The sequence below is a fragment of the Musa acuminata genome, chromosome BXJ2-2 (genome assembly GCF_036884655.1).
Source record: "Musa acuminata AAA Group cultivar baxijiao chromosome BXJ2-2, Cavendish_Baxijiao_AAA, whole genome shotgun sequence".
NCBI classification, from domain to species: Eukaryota; Viridiplantae; Streptophyta; class Magnoliopsida; order Zingiberales; family Musaceae; genus Musa; species Musa acuminata.
Genome location: NC_088339.1, coordinates 28,746,170 through 28,761,242, shown reverse-complemented (window position 1 = coordinate 28,761,242; position 15,073 = coordinate 28,746,170). Strand labels below are relative to the sequence as shown.

The following is a 15,073-nucleotide window of genomic DNA, read 5'->3' as shown; positions in this document are numbered from 1 at the left end:
TATGAACCCAGATGTGTGAACTTGAAATCAAAGTGACTTGAGTTGATGTGGGTCATTGCTCTATGATTAGTGCAGCGGTGATGCAGACACGAGTATGAAGTTTGGCCCACGAGAATCTATTCTCTCTCTCTCTCTCTCTCTCTCTCTCTCTCTCTCTCTCTCTCTCTCTCTCTCTCTCGGTCTCTCACCCACACGCACAGTAAAAAAGAGATGAGCAGAGAATGAGGAGTGCACATGGTGGTGGGGAAACAATTCACATGGCAACAGAATAAGAAAGGGAACCCACTTTTCCTCGAGCAAAAAAAGACATTCCTTGCACATAGTATTAGCGAGGGACATGTAGTTCAGAGGTTACACATGCCAAGTGATCTACAGCACCAAAAAGAGAACCTCTCAGTTCTCATCGTCTTCTCCCTGAGCTCGGTAACGCACAACTCACCAGACAAAATTTCAATGCTGCCAGGCAAAAGAAGCTAACAAACATGAGAAGGAAAAGGAAAAGCAAACGACGACGTAGCCCAAAAGCAGCACTGACGTACTCTGTTCACAGGAAGCCATCATGCTCCCCCACATCAACCTCTCCTCTTACTACTATATCGCCACTGCTCCTCCTACTCCTATCTTACTCTAAGAAACCAGTCTTGGTGAGCACAGCGTTCCTCACCTTCCTTAGATCTCTGCCCTTGAGCGTTCTCCCGGCGCCTTCACAGACGGAGGAGGACGAGATCTGGCTCCTGGCCATCTTCTTCGCGAGCCATTCGTGTGGAGGGGCTCTGTCGTCGTCCTCGTCGTCCTCATCATTCTCACTGGTGCCGCCGCGACGATCACAGCCGTCTTCGTCGCCGGTAGCTACGGAACTCGGCCCCTGGCCATGCCCATAAACCTTGGACCAGTCAGGGATGCTAACGGGAGCAGATTGCTTGCGGTCTCGACCGCTTGCTTCTGAACCCGCGGCGGACCTCGGGATCATCCTTGCACCGGTTGGAAGGCGGCGAGCGGCAGCAGAAGCATGACACGAAGAATCCTTACCTCTTCTAGACCTTGGACTGCTGGCTTCCTTCCTCTCCATGACAACTGCCCAAACCTCCTCCTCCTCGAAGTCCTCATCACCGTCCGCCATGTCTAGCTAAACAAGAGTCACCATGTCACAGCTTGAGGCTCCACAAGATGAGGATCCCTCCCCTCCCCACTCACATGATTCCTGCGCTCATCACCGAGCTTTATCAGGATTGTGTTGATCAGAGGAGACATCAGTACTATATAGGCTTCTTGAGATGGTTGCATTAACCAGGTGGGTCTCTTTATTGCACCCCACCACCACCTATAAATTAAAGGGCGTACCATGAGGGAAGTGGGAGGTAGGGAGGGGTGACTCAAAGTGTCCACAGGACTGAAGCGAGTGAGAGGGCAAACATCAATCCAGTCTGATGTAAATGTGATTTGAAGCAAGCAAAACTGATCTCTCTCTCTCTCTCTCTCTCAGAGCAGGGAGTCAGCCAGCCCACAGAAAGGATACCAAACTTGTTTTTTCCTCATATGGCAATAGTGTTCTCTGGTCGGGTGGGAATTCCACTGGCGTTGCGGGAGCATAAGGTGGACGCGAGGGATTGGAGAGTCTGCCCCCAACGTTATCCCCGGGAACTGATGCATGGATTATTATTACCCGGGAATTCGCAGTGATGGGAGTGGCCATCGGTCCTTTCCTCTACAACCCCACGAAGTGGAGTCCTCTCTCTCTCTCTCTCTCAGAAGATGGTAGCAGATAGAGAGGCAGTCGGATGTGTGTGGGGGTTTCCAGGTGTTCTCTGGTCTCTTGGAAGACCATGCTTCCTTTCTTTCTTTCATGTCGTTCGTCATGAACAAGAGGATTCACTGGGATCATTACATACGAACCCATGCGACTATAGTTCCTCCGAAAAGAGGACGTGATGAGGCCACTAAGTCAATCTTTCTGCGCACTGTCGCAGTACCGCAATTGACGTCGATTGCAAATTAAGCCGCCACACTATGCAACGAAGAGTCCAAACAATTAGTTAACTAGTTAATCATATTGTCCAATCCGACAAAGGCTCTTATGCATCATTAGACCTTTAAGGGTACGGTTCCTTCACCATCTCGAGAAATTAGAATAAAGGACACGAGGAAGAATCTTTTTTTCCTTCTTTTACGAATTATTTGATCTCATTGATCGATGAAATACAACACATTTCTGCACTCAGGTAACGTGTGTGTGATTACCTATCTATATATATATATATTTATTTATTTATTTATTCTCTTATAATCTCCATGGCACTGTGTTCCAGACTAATACAGATGTGACGACGAGGTGCAACTCCAATTATATTTGAGCCAGGATTCAGGGTTTCTTCCCAGCAAGTAAGAGTGGGGTCCATCCTTTTTCCAAGGACTCCATAAAGGGCCCCAGGTTCATAGGCCGAAACGCGCCGTCGTCCACGAGCCTAAGGGTAGAGTATACGAACCATGGGCCCAGATTTGGGCCTCAACCATTGGCCCGCAAGGTTAGCTCAGTGAGTGTAGGCTTTGGGCCTGCATCCTCGGCCCAACAGATGGAGAGCAGACTATTCCGAGCAAGTGAGGACAAAGAAGGAAGAGAAGCAGTCTCCACCAACAAAGGGGAAACAGAGCCCCCACCGTCAATGAATGCCGGTGGCTTCAATTGACAGTTCCGAAGCAGAGCGGAGGCAGCGGTCCTGCAGGAGACACCACCTCGCGTGATGCCATTAAATGCTCTCCTTCTACGCCACTCTGCAATCATTACATGGGTGGATCCACCAAACAGTGTTGTCGAAGTACATGTGGCCCGACGCTCCGTTCCACGCTCACTGTCGAAGTGCTCACCATCTGTTTGTTCTTGGATAGCTTGTGTTTCTCTGGCCTTCACCAAGGTGGAGTAATGCTGCTACTTTCTGCCAAGTTTAGCCATCGTGGGCACCTTCAGTTTTTGCAGATGAGAGCTGCAATAGTAGAATCGAGAGCAATTCATTGATTCATTAAAAGTCTTTTGAGTGCAGGTGTCTGTCCTCTCTTGTGCAACAACTCCTGTGGAGTGTCTGCAGAATTTTCTACCGCCGGATTATTTTATGGATGAGGTTCCACTGTAGGGTGATCAACCATGAACAGGATTTGGTCTCTGGATTGCACCTAATCAAGTGAAACCTCACCTTAAGAATAAGCGATGATCCTCCACAAGAGAATGGGGAACTTTCTTCCTTCTTTTCTTGCATTTTACTATCAATCTGTCACCTTAACAAACACTTGTTCGTCATCTCAAACCAGAAACAATTTAGCAAAAGATAGAAAGTGGAAAGGAAGAAAAGGATGTCTGTAACCGAGAAATATGAGGCCACACCTGCACAAACTGGTGGCCTCGTGGCATGAGAGTGATGCAGCACCAGCAGCTCTTGGGATTGGAAGCTTATGGGTATTAGTATGTGGTTGTTCTTTGTGCAAGAGAGGAGGAGGAAACTGATGGTCCCTGAGAAGTTACTGCAACCCACCCACCACATCTCTCTCTCTCTCTCTCTCACTCTCTCTCTCTGTGGCTCCATCCAGATTCCAAGCAAGAGCATCATGGATGAGTCCTTGTAGCCAGCCCCATGTAATACCTGCAGGTCTATGCCCTTTAACTCTAGTATTGCAGCCAATTGCTGTAACAGTTGATGTTCCTTTCCACTGTCACCTCTTGCTATGATCCTCAATGCCCCATGGTCACTTTAAGATGGTAAAATTTACATAGTTTTTTGTGGTGTTCATAGTGAGCAGAAAAATCTATCCAGACACAAACAAAAGAGAGTATCCAATCTGGATCTAAAACCTTGAATGTGTATGAGGTGCCACTGCTAATTCTAATAAAATGGTATGGTTATAAAAACAAGTATTTACTTAAAATTGCCATAGAAACATGACTGAAATTCTACTATAAGCACTTCCCACATCAGTAGAATATCTCAAGATTTGATAAGTATTTTCAAAATTCTAGCAGATTTCATATTACCTAAAATCCTTAGGAATTAAGTTGTTGTAGTGATATAACATCTTATATACATATTCAAGGTTTTGATGACCTTGAGGTATAGAAAAAAAGTACTTTTAAGTGATTTCATCTAAAAATTTAAGAAAAAAGAATTTCCAAAATTTATATGAGAGAGAATGTGTGAGATCGTAGATTTTTGTTGAATCAAGAGAGTGTATAATTCCCTTATATTTGATTAATGGTTTCAGAAAATTTCTTTTGATATGGAGATTTTTTTTCTTAAGGAAAACTATGTGAGATAGAACAACACTATATGCGTAGCCGCCATAACCATAAGGCAATCTCATCTTTGTCTCCATCACATCCCCTTTCTCCGCTTTCATCTTCTTTTCCTGTTTCCCTTTCTGTAGCATTCTTAAGCCAAACCAAATATGAACTGAAGGAGAAAGCTTACACAAAGGAAGATGCTCTTCGCGAAGAATTAAGCTTCATGCAGCTTTCTTCTCCACAGTTGATGCCCCTCCTTACCACCTCCATTGCCTCTCTCTCTCTCTCTCTCTCTCTCTCTCTCTCCTTCCCAACCCACAAGCTTTGCTTCTTGGCTCTTCAATCCAACTCAGAACCACCATCTCTGTGTTCATGATGGAGGCAAGGAGATCAGAGGTTGAGTTTTTGACAGACGGTGCTTGTTTCACAAGAGGTATTGGCGTGTCTCAATCCGAAGACATGGTTGGATGCTGACATAGCCATGGAATTGGATTGAGCCGCGTCAATATCTCTCCTTCGCTCCAAGCACTTCATCCAAGGTATGAATTCTAGTCTATCTTTGATCCCTCTTCACTCTCTGATGAAAGACTGCTTTGCATGTTGATGAACATGAAACTAAGAGAAATACGAAGGCTTCGATTTGCCATTACCATGCTTCTTCATAGACAAATGTATCTGATAAAGGACCATTTCCTAAGGTTCTCATGCATGATGGTAGGCAAAAGTAGATTCCTATACCAAGTTCCTCACAATAATTTGCTGCTAGCTGGGAGTTCCAGGGGAATCTTGTCCTTACGAAAGAGCAAGAGCACTGTTTTCTCTACCTTCTATTTTCTTTACATCTTACTGATGGAGTGATGAAGAGCTGAGCTACATCAGAGAAATACTAGACAGCATATCTCTTTGGGAAGGACATGGCATCTGCCTCATTTGGTTCCACAGCTATCCAATGGCTCAGCTTCCTAACTTTATACTGTCAGGAACCTTGAAGAGGGGCTAAACGATTGGGGCATGGTGATGCAGCAGCCTGCAAGAGTTTTGCCCAGACAAGTTGGAGTCAAATCAGTGGTCCTTGAACGAGGCTAAATGCTTTTTGCCATGTTAGATTCAAGAAAATTTTGATGCTTGTTAGACTGATTGCTCATGGTAAGTAGGTGAGATGTCTATGGTTCCAATTTGGGCCTAGTTGGATAGTGATTCAACTAACACAAGTTGTCATCACTGGTCATGTAGATGAGTGTTCTTGCACTATAGTCGATGATAAGGTGAAGGCTAAGATGGATTGACAAGGAAATAGAATATGTGGAAGTTTTGGATCTACCAAACTGCAAGAATGTATAAGAGAGAGAGAGGTTTGATTTACAGACATGAATAGCTGAGTTCAAACATCATAAACTTCAAGAAAAAGTTGCAAGCTAAGGTCCTACTCCACATTCATATCAGACTGAAGTGATGTCGGGAGAAGACATCTCCGAACTCTGTAAGATTGCGTTGAGGCATTCCTAATAAGGCACCTCTGATTTTTAAATTAATAAGAGGTTCCCAGAATTTAATCAAATGCTAAGTCCAAGTGAGAGCAAATGTTGTACTTGAGATCATAATTAAATACTCCTTTGACCTAAGATACAATCGAATCCTATGTACTAATTTTTGTAGAGCTAGATTGACCGTAATATCATCCAGAAGATGATAATATATCATTCTTCTGATGACAAAGGTGTCGGTCATATGACGACGGCGAAGTAACGATAATTTTCGATGCATCATTATATTCGTATCGGTCACCAAGAAAAAGTAATGAACACCATAAAATGTCATGCAACCTCCATATAATTAAAAAGCAATCTATCACTATATGTGGAATAAATTCATGGCAGTTCAATAACCAAGAAAGGATTTTGGACGCAGCACTTAGGGGGAAATGGAAGACAGAGAGTCTCAAGGAACTGTAGAATTGTTAGCACACTGTGGACATGTCGCAGGAGGAGGAATGCTTTCTGTCGCAGCGGTCCAGTGCAGTAAAACAACACAGCATGAGATCTTACGAAGACGATGTTAGCCACATGGCGAAGAACATAGGGTTGATCCTTGTTAGGTCTGGTGCTTCAGATGAAGCATATGAACATGATGAACAGAGGAGCACACGGAGCTTAGGAGCAAGAACACCTGCACTCTATCTAAATTGTGATGCAGAAGATGGTTCATGTGCAAGAACCAAAGATTTTTCTCTTCAATGATGAATCTATAAACTCGGGAGACTGCGACACCCCTAATTTGTTTGATCTCGAAGGATTGAAGGGAACGCATATGAGTGTACATTATTATTGATTTTGACTTGGGCTTTTCCGATTATAGCTAGTGATTTAGACTCTTATCCCATCAAGAGTTGTGACTAACGATGATCTGCAAAATGGCAATGTTCACAAGTACCGTTGCTAAGTTAGGAGGATAACATCACAACAACATGCTACACTATGGCAAGATCTCCATGGCATACTGATTACTATTGCGCCCAGAATGGCCATACATTTGCTTGAGATGCAAATTTGAGGTAAAGTTTGGATACTGAGATAATAGCCCAATCCAAACCATGTAGGAAATAGAAAGAAAAAGTATACAAATAAATGGGAATGATTCAAAGATGTCTTTTAATTGATCGTATCTGACTCCACTGGAGAACGAAAAGAATTCTGGTCAAGTATTACCTGACCCATGTTGACCCCTTTCAGCACCATAAGCTTTTAGCATGAGCAAGACATCCACAAATCAGCATCACAAAAAGATAGCACAAATTCCGGAGATCACAGTGGCTCTCAGCTCAGCTTTGACTGACCTTTTGCAGGGTCCGCAGACATTATTTTGTTGAGCTTTTGCATGTCCATGGTACTGCCACTGGTCCCAAAATGGCTGCTCTAAAGGTAACCATCTCCCAAAGCATTCTGCAGGGCCAAAGCAAAAGAAATGCATCAAGCACAAGTCAGGGTCTAAAAGCACAGATGATACACAAGGGTCAGTGTGAGAGAACAACAACTACAATTGAAGATTCACTTACCGTGCAGGTATGGATGGAGAGCCAAATCAATTCTGCAAGAGAAACTATCCCAGCAGAGCTACATGAGCTGCAGAAGCACAGTGAACAAATCACACACACAATTGAAAAGCCACATCCAGGATTCCTATATCCGACTACAAAAACTGGCACTACAATTAGGTTGTCGGTTTACATCTCAACCACAAACCAACCTTACATGATAAAACATCTCAAGGCACGTGTGCTGTCAAACCAGCGATTTCATAACCATAGCCCAAGCTAAAATCAATTGGAAAGCATCCTTTAGTTAGCTTTGGTGAGAAAGATCTAACAAAGTTTGAGCTAATTACATTTTCTTGTGCAACTCACACCACCTCTCTTTGATATCATCTGCTAGGTCAGTCATGCTGTCTCTTTCTGCTTTCCCCTTTTGGGCTTGGAGGTCTTCGTCCTTTGATTCTTCGAATGGATGCTAACCCATGCGTAGTCGCTCGGGATGTCAAACGGGTCAACATGGTCGACCACTTGAGACGAACTCACTGATTTTGTTCGGCTAGCAGAAGTTTTGGCCGCAGAGGTGTTCCACCATAGCCAAGAGCTCTTGTGAGTCTCAGCCTTATGAGTTTCTTCATCTTCTTCTGGGACAGGTAAGAGCCTTGGGCTTGAGAGTGGTGTGAAGAACTGTTCAGGTTGCTGAAGATATACAAACTTGGTAAAAGTGATGACAACCCTCACAGTTGGGACAATTGGGATTGCAACCTGCAATAATATCCATGGAAAATGAGAAACATACGCAGTATGGGATGCGAAAAACATGGAACTCTAATACCACCGCTTTATTAATGTAAGGAAGAAAGAGAGCAAGCAGAGATAACTCATAAATATGCTGCTCGAAGCCTCGGATGCGAGCACTTAGAACTTAAATAAAACATACACAATTGGGATCAAACTTGAAAACTCATGGTAATATTCAAGTTTCAGAAGGAAAAACAATCTACCTGTGTAATTGGATATCTATTCAAGCATGTGATGGATTTTATACTCATCTAAGAACCTATTCAATTGACAAGTAACAATAAAACTAAGAGCTAAAGACAATATTTCAATAATAATAGAAGACGAAGGATTTAATGCGAGTTGAATATGCAGCTAAAGAGGCACACTCGGGCCAAATACAACAAATCTGCATAGCAATGATCATGTGACCCATGATGCTGCTTCAGTATATGCAAGTGCATACGATGCCCTTATAAAGCTACAGAACAAAGGATGTCGCACTTACTTCCACTGCAGTGCAATGATAAAAGAACCATTGTGAGTTACATGCAAGACTAATTCACTCTTGATGTTGCTGGAGTTCAACCCACCAACTGGCAGGTCACATGTGACTTGAAACTTCAGCAGCTAAAATAGTTCTGACTGAAACCTATATGTCTGGAGCATTATCAGGTTTTGAGTGGCCTCACAAACTAGCCACTTCCAAATGAATACATGTTAAACATGTGATGTAATTTGTATTTAAGATTACTTTGTTAAAAATATAAATTCATTACACAAGGTTGTGTTTGTTTCCCCTAAATAGGTATGCATTTATATTAGCTCATGCGGGAATTCTGATGCAGGATGTTCCTTGTATCACTCAAATAGCATGCAATAATTGATGTGAAATGGTGCAAACATCCTTGCATCCTGTCATGCGATCAAAAAGTCTGCATGACAAAATGCAAGAAATCACTTAGATCCATAACTTCTTGAATGCTGATCATAATGATCGAATACAGCATTATTCTGAATTTACAGAATCAACGAATCAACAAAGTGAATTTGTATCTTGCTGCACGCATGAGATTGTGCTATTAATGCAAGGATTCGACTCTGCAGCCTTATCTTTAGATGCAGAGAACCAAAACCACCCTAGATGATAAAACAAAGTGATTGGACGGCAATTGACTAAGTTACCCATTGCTTAAGATCACAAGTTACAGGTGCCCTCTATTCTGCAGATCATATATGAAATGCATTGATGGTTGCTTGCATGTTGGTGTATTAGAAGTCCAACATTAAATGACAGCCTTTAGGAAATGAACAAAACAACAAATGACGAAATTATAAAGTTTTTCAGGCAATCATGATATTCTACAACTGAAACTGTAAGTGTAAAAGAAAATTGTATAGACAAATTGTTCGAGACAATACAATTATATTGATTGAAAAAAAGGACAGATGTGGACCTTAAAGGATAGTCATTTGATTAATCTTTTTTATTTCCTAGACTCTTTAATATAACAAAAAAGAGCTAAGAACTAAAAAGAAGCAAAAAGGAACCAACAGTTAATGTCAGCAAGCCTTTTTCCATCAAAATGAGATAAGCCGCAGAGCTGGTCACCAAGTCCACAATTATAAATGAACATCTATAATGGGAGGTCAACATATATAAACCATCACATTATTTCTAAATTTGGCAATCCTGCAACTCAGGCAACTTTGGAATAAGAGCCCAACTGGCATCAAACTCAGAACACAATTGGTTGCAGTAGCCAAAATGTCAAGTCCATCAAATTTATACTCTAGCAACCAGGAGCAGGCTATTTTGCTCATCTAGTGTGTCGCTTGAAACTTGATGCAGATTCATTGTATTAAAACAGGTAGCAAAATGATACTGTTTTTTCCTGCCTTATGTAACAATATCATTTATCCCACCTGAACATATTTGTTGAGAACATTATATGGAGAAAGAACTAATCAAGAAACATCATTATATTTATCCAACTTTGTCCATTTACACAATTGTTGTTCTATTACAACGAGCTGAACTTTGCCATAGAACTAAGATCCTGAAGAATCATTATTTCATGACTTTCAACCAAAATCATAGCGACTTCTAGTCTGTAAATTAAGAAAATAGCACTTGCTGTCAATACTAGATCACTTTAACTAATGAAATTGAGATCCAATCAACCATGTAATCAATCAAACTAGTAATTTCTCATATGCACTTCCAGGTTTCTTTTAATCCTAGAATATATGCTTTCATGAAAATACAACTTAATTCTCGGAAGAGCCACCAACCATTTGCTTCCTGATTTTAAATGTATTGTCGCTTTGGTGCCAAATTGTTCTCTGCATATCACAATACTTCCAAAGCTAGTGTGGAGACCATCATGGTCTACGATGTCGCAATCAAACATTTGGCACCCTCCAATGCATTATATAAAAGAGAGCATGGGTCACATTTCAAGTTTCAGTTACAGAACAGACAACAAACAGTCTTTTTCCTGTGTGCCAGTCAAAAGGAAGTGCAAATCATTTTTGTGTGTATTCGCAGTTTTTCGAATTCGGCAACAAAATCATAAAACTCAATGGTAAGCAACAGAATGAGCTTCTAATTCTGCACAAAAATTGAATTGTTTGAAACAACGAGAGAAAGTGTTTTACCCTTTTACAACAAGAAGTATTACCTTAACCGGAAAAGTTCCTGGCGGGAACTTGGTGGTGAGCAACTCCCGGAAGCGCCGCACCGCCTTGACCTTGTTGGCCAGTATATCCAGCAGCGGCATCAGCTCATCGAGCTTCAACGGGAAGTCCTCCGTGAGCCACACGACAGGTCGCAGGCTCTTCACCATCTCCTTCTCCTTCCTTCTACCGGCTCTTACCCTCCCCAACCTCACCCAGTCCTTGTGCTCCTCCCGTGGTCGTACATCTACACTCCTCCTCCTCGCCATACCCCCCAGTTCTTCCACCTCCCTCATCCTTCCCCTCGGTTCATAGCAACTGTGCCGCGGAGGCATCTCCGGGATGTCCGCGACGAGGAACCCCTCGTCGTCGTCCTCATGGAGGTCGAGTGGGACAACGAGCTTCTCGCCATCGTCATCGTCCTCATCCTCCTCGTCAGCAGCGGCCCTCATCGTCTTAAAGCTGAAGACCACGTTGTGGACCTCGTAGACCCTGGCCTTCCATTCCCCGACCATCTCGGTCTTCTCTCGCCGCCGCCAGTTGGTCCGACCGACCAGCTGTGCTGCGGTGATGTCGAGGCCCGGGCGATAGGCGCTGGCGTCGGAAACAATGTCGGCCTCGTCAGCTGCCGGCGCCGCCGCGTCGGCGCCCTCGAACGCGTCACGCACCTCCCTCCTGCCGCGGTGAAGGACGAGGAGGGAGCCCGGGGGAGCGGCAGCGCCGGCGCCGGAGCCGAGGAAGAGAAACGACTGGTCGGACCGGCGGACGCGGAGGCCGTCGAAGCCGGCGAGGGAGGTGTCGGCACGGAGGTCGGCGCCGCGCTTCCAGATGCGGTAGGTGTCGGAGGGGGCGGCGCGGGGGAGGAAGGGGAGGAGGGGGCTCTCGAAGTGGAAGGCGAGCTCGAGGTAGAAGTCCGGGACGCGGCGGAGTGCCGCGAGGAGCGGCGGGAGGCGGCGGCGGAACTTGGCCCAGGCGGAGCGGCGGTGGTGGCGGAGGAGCAGCAGCGCGAGGCGGCGGCGCCGGAGGCAGAGCGCCTCCTGGAGCGGGGTCCATCCGGCTGCGTTCTGGAGGGACGGGTCTGCGCCGGCGGCCGTAAACGCGGCGACGGCGGCAGCGCGGTCGAGGCGGACAGCGAGGTGGAGCGGGGTGTCGCGGCGGGGAACGTCACGGCGGTCGAGTACGGCGGCGATCTCCGCAGCGAGACGCTCCTCGCGCGCCGAGTCGGACTCGGTGGCCACCTCGGTCGGGTGGGCGAGCCGGGGGAGCGACGCGATGAGGCGGCTCACGGCAGCCGAGTCGCCCAGCGCCACAGCGTAGTGCGCCGGGCTGTGCGCGTACTCCTCGATCCTCACCCTCTCTTCCTCCATTCCTCTCTCTCGCTCTCTCTTTGTCCCAAGCAGAAACGAAGTGCGGAGGAAGAGCGGAGAAGCGATGAAGGCAACGAAATGATATAATCTCACCCACCCTTTCTTTTTCTTCTTCTTCTTCTTCTTCTTCTTCTTCTTTTTTCTCCCCTTTTTTTTTTGTTGATTATATTCTTCTTTACTCTCTCGAGTCGAGGTTTGCTTTATCGGGTTTCGGGTAAGAGCGAGGGATCCGGTGAGGAGGTTGTATCTTCTCTTCGCTTCTCTTTCCTCTGCTTTGTCTTTATTTCTCTCTGTCGCCTCTTCGCTTCGCTCCTCCTTTTGCTTTTTCTCGACCCCTATTTCGATTTATTCGATTACCATAAAAACCCCGTAAATTGGGCGAGAAATGGCGGAAGCGGAAGCGGAAGACGAGGGCAGACCTCTCCTGTATCGTCTCAGACAGGGAACGCGGAGTTCCCCGCACGAAGACTGCGCGGCCCGATGAGACGAGGCACGTGGCAGTTTCCACGCGGCGGGAGGACGTGTCTCCGGTCGGAGGCTCTGCACAGGGAGGGAACGGCGGGGGGGCCGGCTGGTCACTGCCGGTCTCTGTTGGGAGACGTCCTCTAGCCTTATATGGAAAGGTGGTGATAAGGGCACGCCACATTTCTCGTGTTCTGTACGAACTTGAGAGGAGGCACGAGACATAAGCTCCGGCGAGACTTTGGTCGCCTCCGCCCATACAAGTGTCTGTCTGCAGTGAATAATATATAAGTTATTTTATTGAATATTTGTTGTATAATGTAAATATCTTCTATAACTTGGCATGTTGTATGTAGTTTGCACGCATCAGATGGCGACGAATGGTGGCCACATCAACATCTTCTTATCAATATTTTTATATTTAATATCTCTACGTTATTTCTATTTCAGCTCATCGTCTTTGAAGATTACACTCTTCGACTCATGCTATGGAGTGTTGTTATAATAATAATAAATAAAAAATAAATTCTCAAAAAAGGTATTTATTTTTTTTCATAAATTTTTTTTTTCTAATTCATCCCTATATAGAGTGTCCTTAATTTTTCTAAATTCGTTGTTATCGTATCCTCGTTTGTCACTCTGTATGTTATTGTCATTATGCACCTCATATGTCGTTATTAACGTATCGTGAGGCTTTCATCTTCCATCTCTGTTAAAATGATCGCATCCCCATCTATTTTTACTCTCGGCAATCAAAGGAATAAAAAATAGTCAAAAAAAACTCGAGAAGGAGGCGTGGGCAGTTTGCAACATGATAGACCATGCAATGAAGATAGAGGAAAAGCTTAGTCATGGTTGTCTCTTTTCTCTCAATCGGTTTACCTTTTACCAAAGTCGACGCTTATGATGTATAGACAAAGCATGATGAAAGATAACGAAACCTTTTAGTGATTTAGAGGTATCGTTAGTATTGTTGGACAAGGATAATATCTGATAGCGAGGTAAAAACGATCATGACAGAATGACAAGGCGAAACTAATAATCAACGGAGCCAATGATAATAAGAGTAATCTTACCTTTTAGTAAATAAATTACGTTTATAGGAATAAAAAAATAAGAGAGGTAAAACTTAGGATTTTTGTTTTTTGTTTTTATTTAGCTAGTGATAATAATAAAACGGGTTGAAGGATAAGAGTGGGTGATGTTACAGTAGTCGAGGGATGATGATGAGACAGGTGATTCCTGACTCCCGTGAAGATTTCTATGCAGTAAGCCCATCGGTTGATGCACACAAATAGTATTGCTCTCAACATCTCTCAACTCCCGTGAAGATTTTTTCTTTTTCTTTTTTTTTCTTGTTGCATATACTCAGATCCATAGAATCAAATTTGCATTCACCGATTGTGTTTGGGATGGAAATAAGCGGAAGATCATCATCTATCTGACTCGTCTAAGTCAAATCAAATAGAAAAAATGAGCACTCGAGTCAAATTTGAGATGACTTGGAATACACGAACGATAGCGATCGATATTAATTCAAATATTAGAGTTTTATAATTATATTTTTTTTTAATTATATTTAGAAATCAAAATAAATTGATTGCATCTTTCAAAATAAACTATTTGAGCTTTACAAGCTTCTAAGACAACTCTTTAAAGGCAAATTGAAAGGGAATTATCTAATCCAATATGATTTCGAGGGCATAAGAATTTCTAACCTAGTTACTTAGGTAGCTTTAAGGTGAAAATGTTAAGCTCCTGAGGCATCACTTGCATTAAGATTGATGTCGAGAGAAATTTTTTGACTTAATCCCTTTGACGCTCAAATAATTTTATTCATAATAACTTTCATGTGATGAATATGTGTTGAATGATAATCGACCATCAATATATTTCATATCAAAACAGAATTAGAATGCACATATGGGATTAAGTGTGTTCTTAATGATGACACAATCGATCTTTCACTTCCTCCCTAATAATGATGAATAAAAAATAATTAAATAAATATATAAATAGATAATAGCACATCCATCTTCCATAGATTAAACTTCTTCTCCTATTAAAAAAAAAATTATTGAAATGTCAATCCTACTACTTGTAAATCTGTCAATTATATGTCTATCAACAAATTGAATTTGTTTGATTACGCCTTTTTATTTGGTCCAATAAAATTATTATTTCATCACATTATAAAATAAATTAATAAATTTTAAAAATAAATAAACAAGCAATATTATAGTGAATATATGCTATGAATAGTCATAAAAAAATTTGAATTTGTAAAAAATTCATATCATTTTGGACAGAAAAGGTTTGAGCTAATCATTTTGGATAGAAATATTTTTTATTTCTCTTTATTTCTCTACTGATACATGTTCAGTAGAGAAATACTACTCCGTTTACGGGTAATCATTTTGGCTCTGATACCAAATATCATGATCTGAATTTAATGGACTAATTAGTTTATTAACTTTGTTCGGTCTAAATCACTGA

The 15,073-nt window shown here is 43.0% G+C and overlaps 2 protein-coding genes across 2 annotated transcripts; both read right to left on the bottom strand.

The window, feature by feature from the left end:
• Positions 1-302: 302 nt before the first annotated feature.
• LOC135605864 (protein S40-7-like) lies at positions 303-1,213 on the bottom strand. The gene has a single exon (XM_065096408.1). The coding sequence runs from the start codon at positions 1,118-1,120 to the stop codon at positions 623-625; it is 498 nt and encodes a 165-aa protein (XP_064952480.1). The 5' UTR covers positions 1,121-1,213; the 3' UTR covers positions 303-622.
• Positions 1,214-7,417: 6,204 nt separating this feature from the next.
• Positions 7,418-12,824, bottom strand: LOC135605863 (uncharacterized). The gene is made up of 2 exons (XM_065096406.1): positions 10,754-12,824; positions 7,418-8,054 (listed from the first exon to the last, which is right to left on the bottom strand). The coding sequence occupies exons 1-2, from the start codon at positions 12,113-12,115 to the stop codon at positions 7,698-7,700; spliced, it is 1,719 nt and encodes a 572-aa protein (XP_064952478.1). The 5' UTR covers positions 12,116-12,824; the 3' UTR covers positions 7,418-7,697.
• Between the last annotated feature and the right edge of the window lie 2,249 nt (positions 12,825-15,073).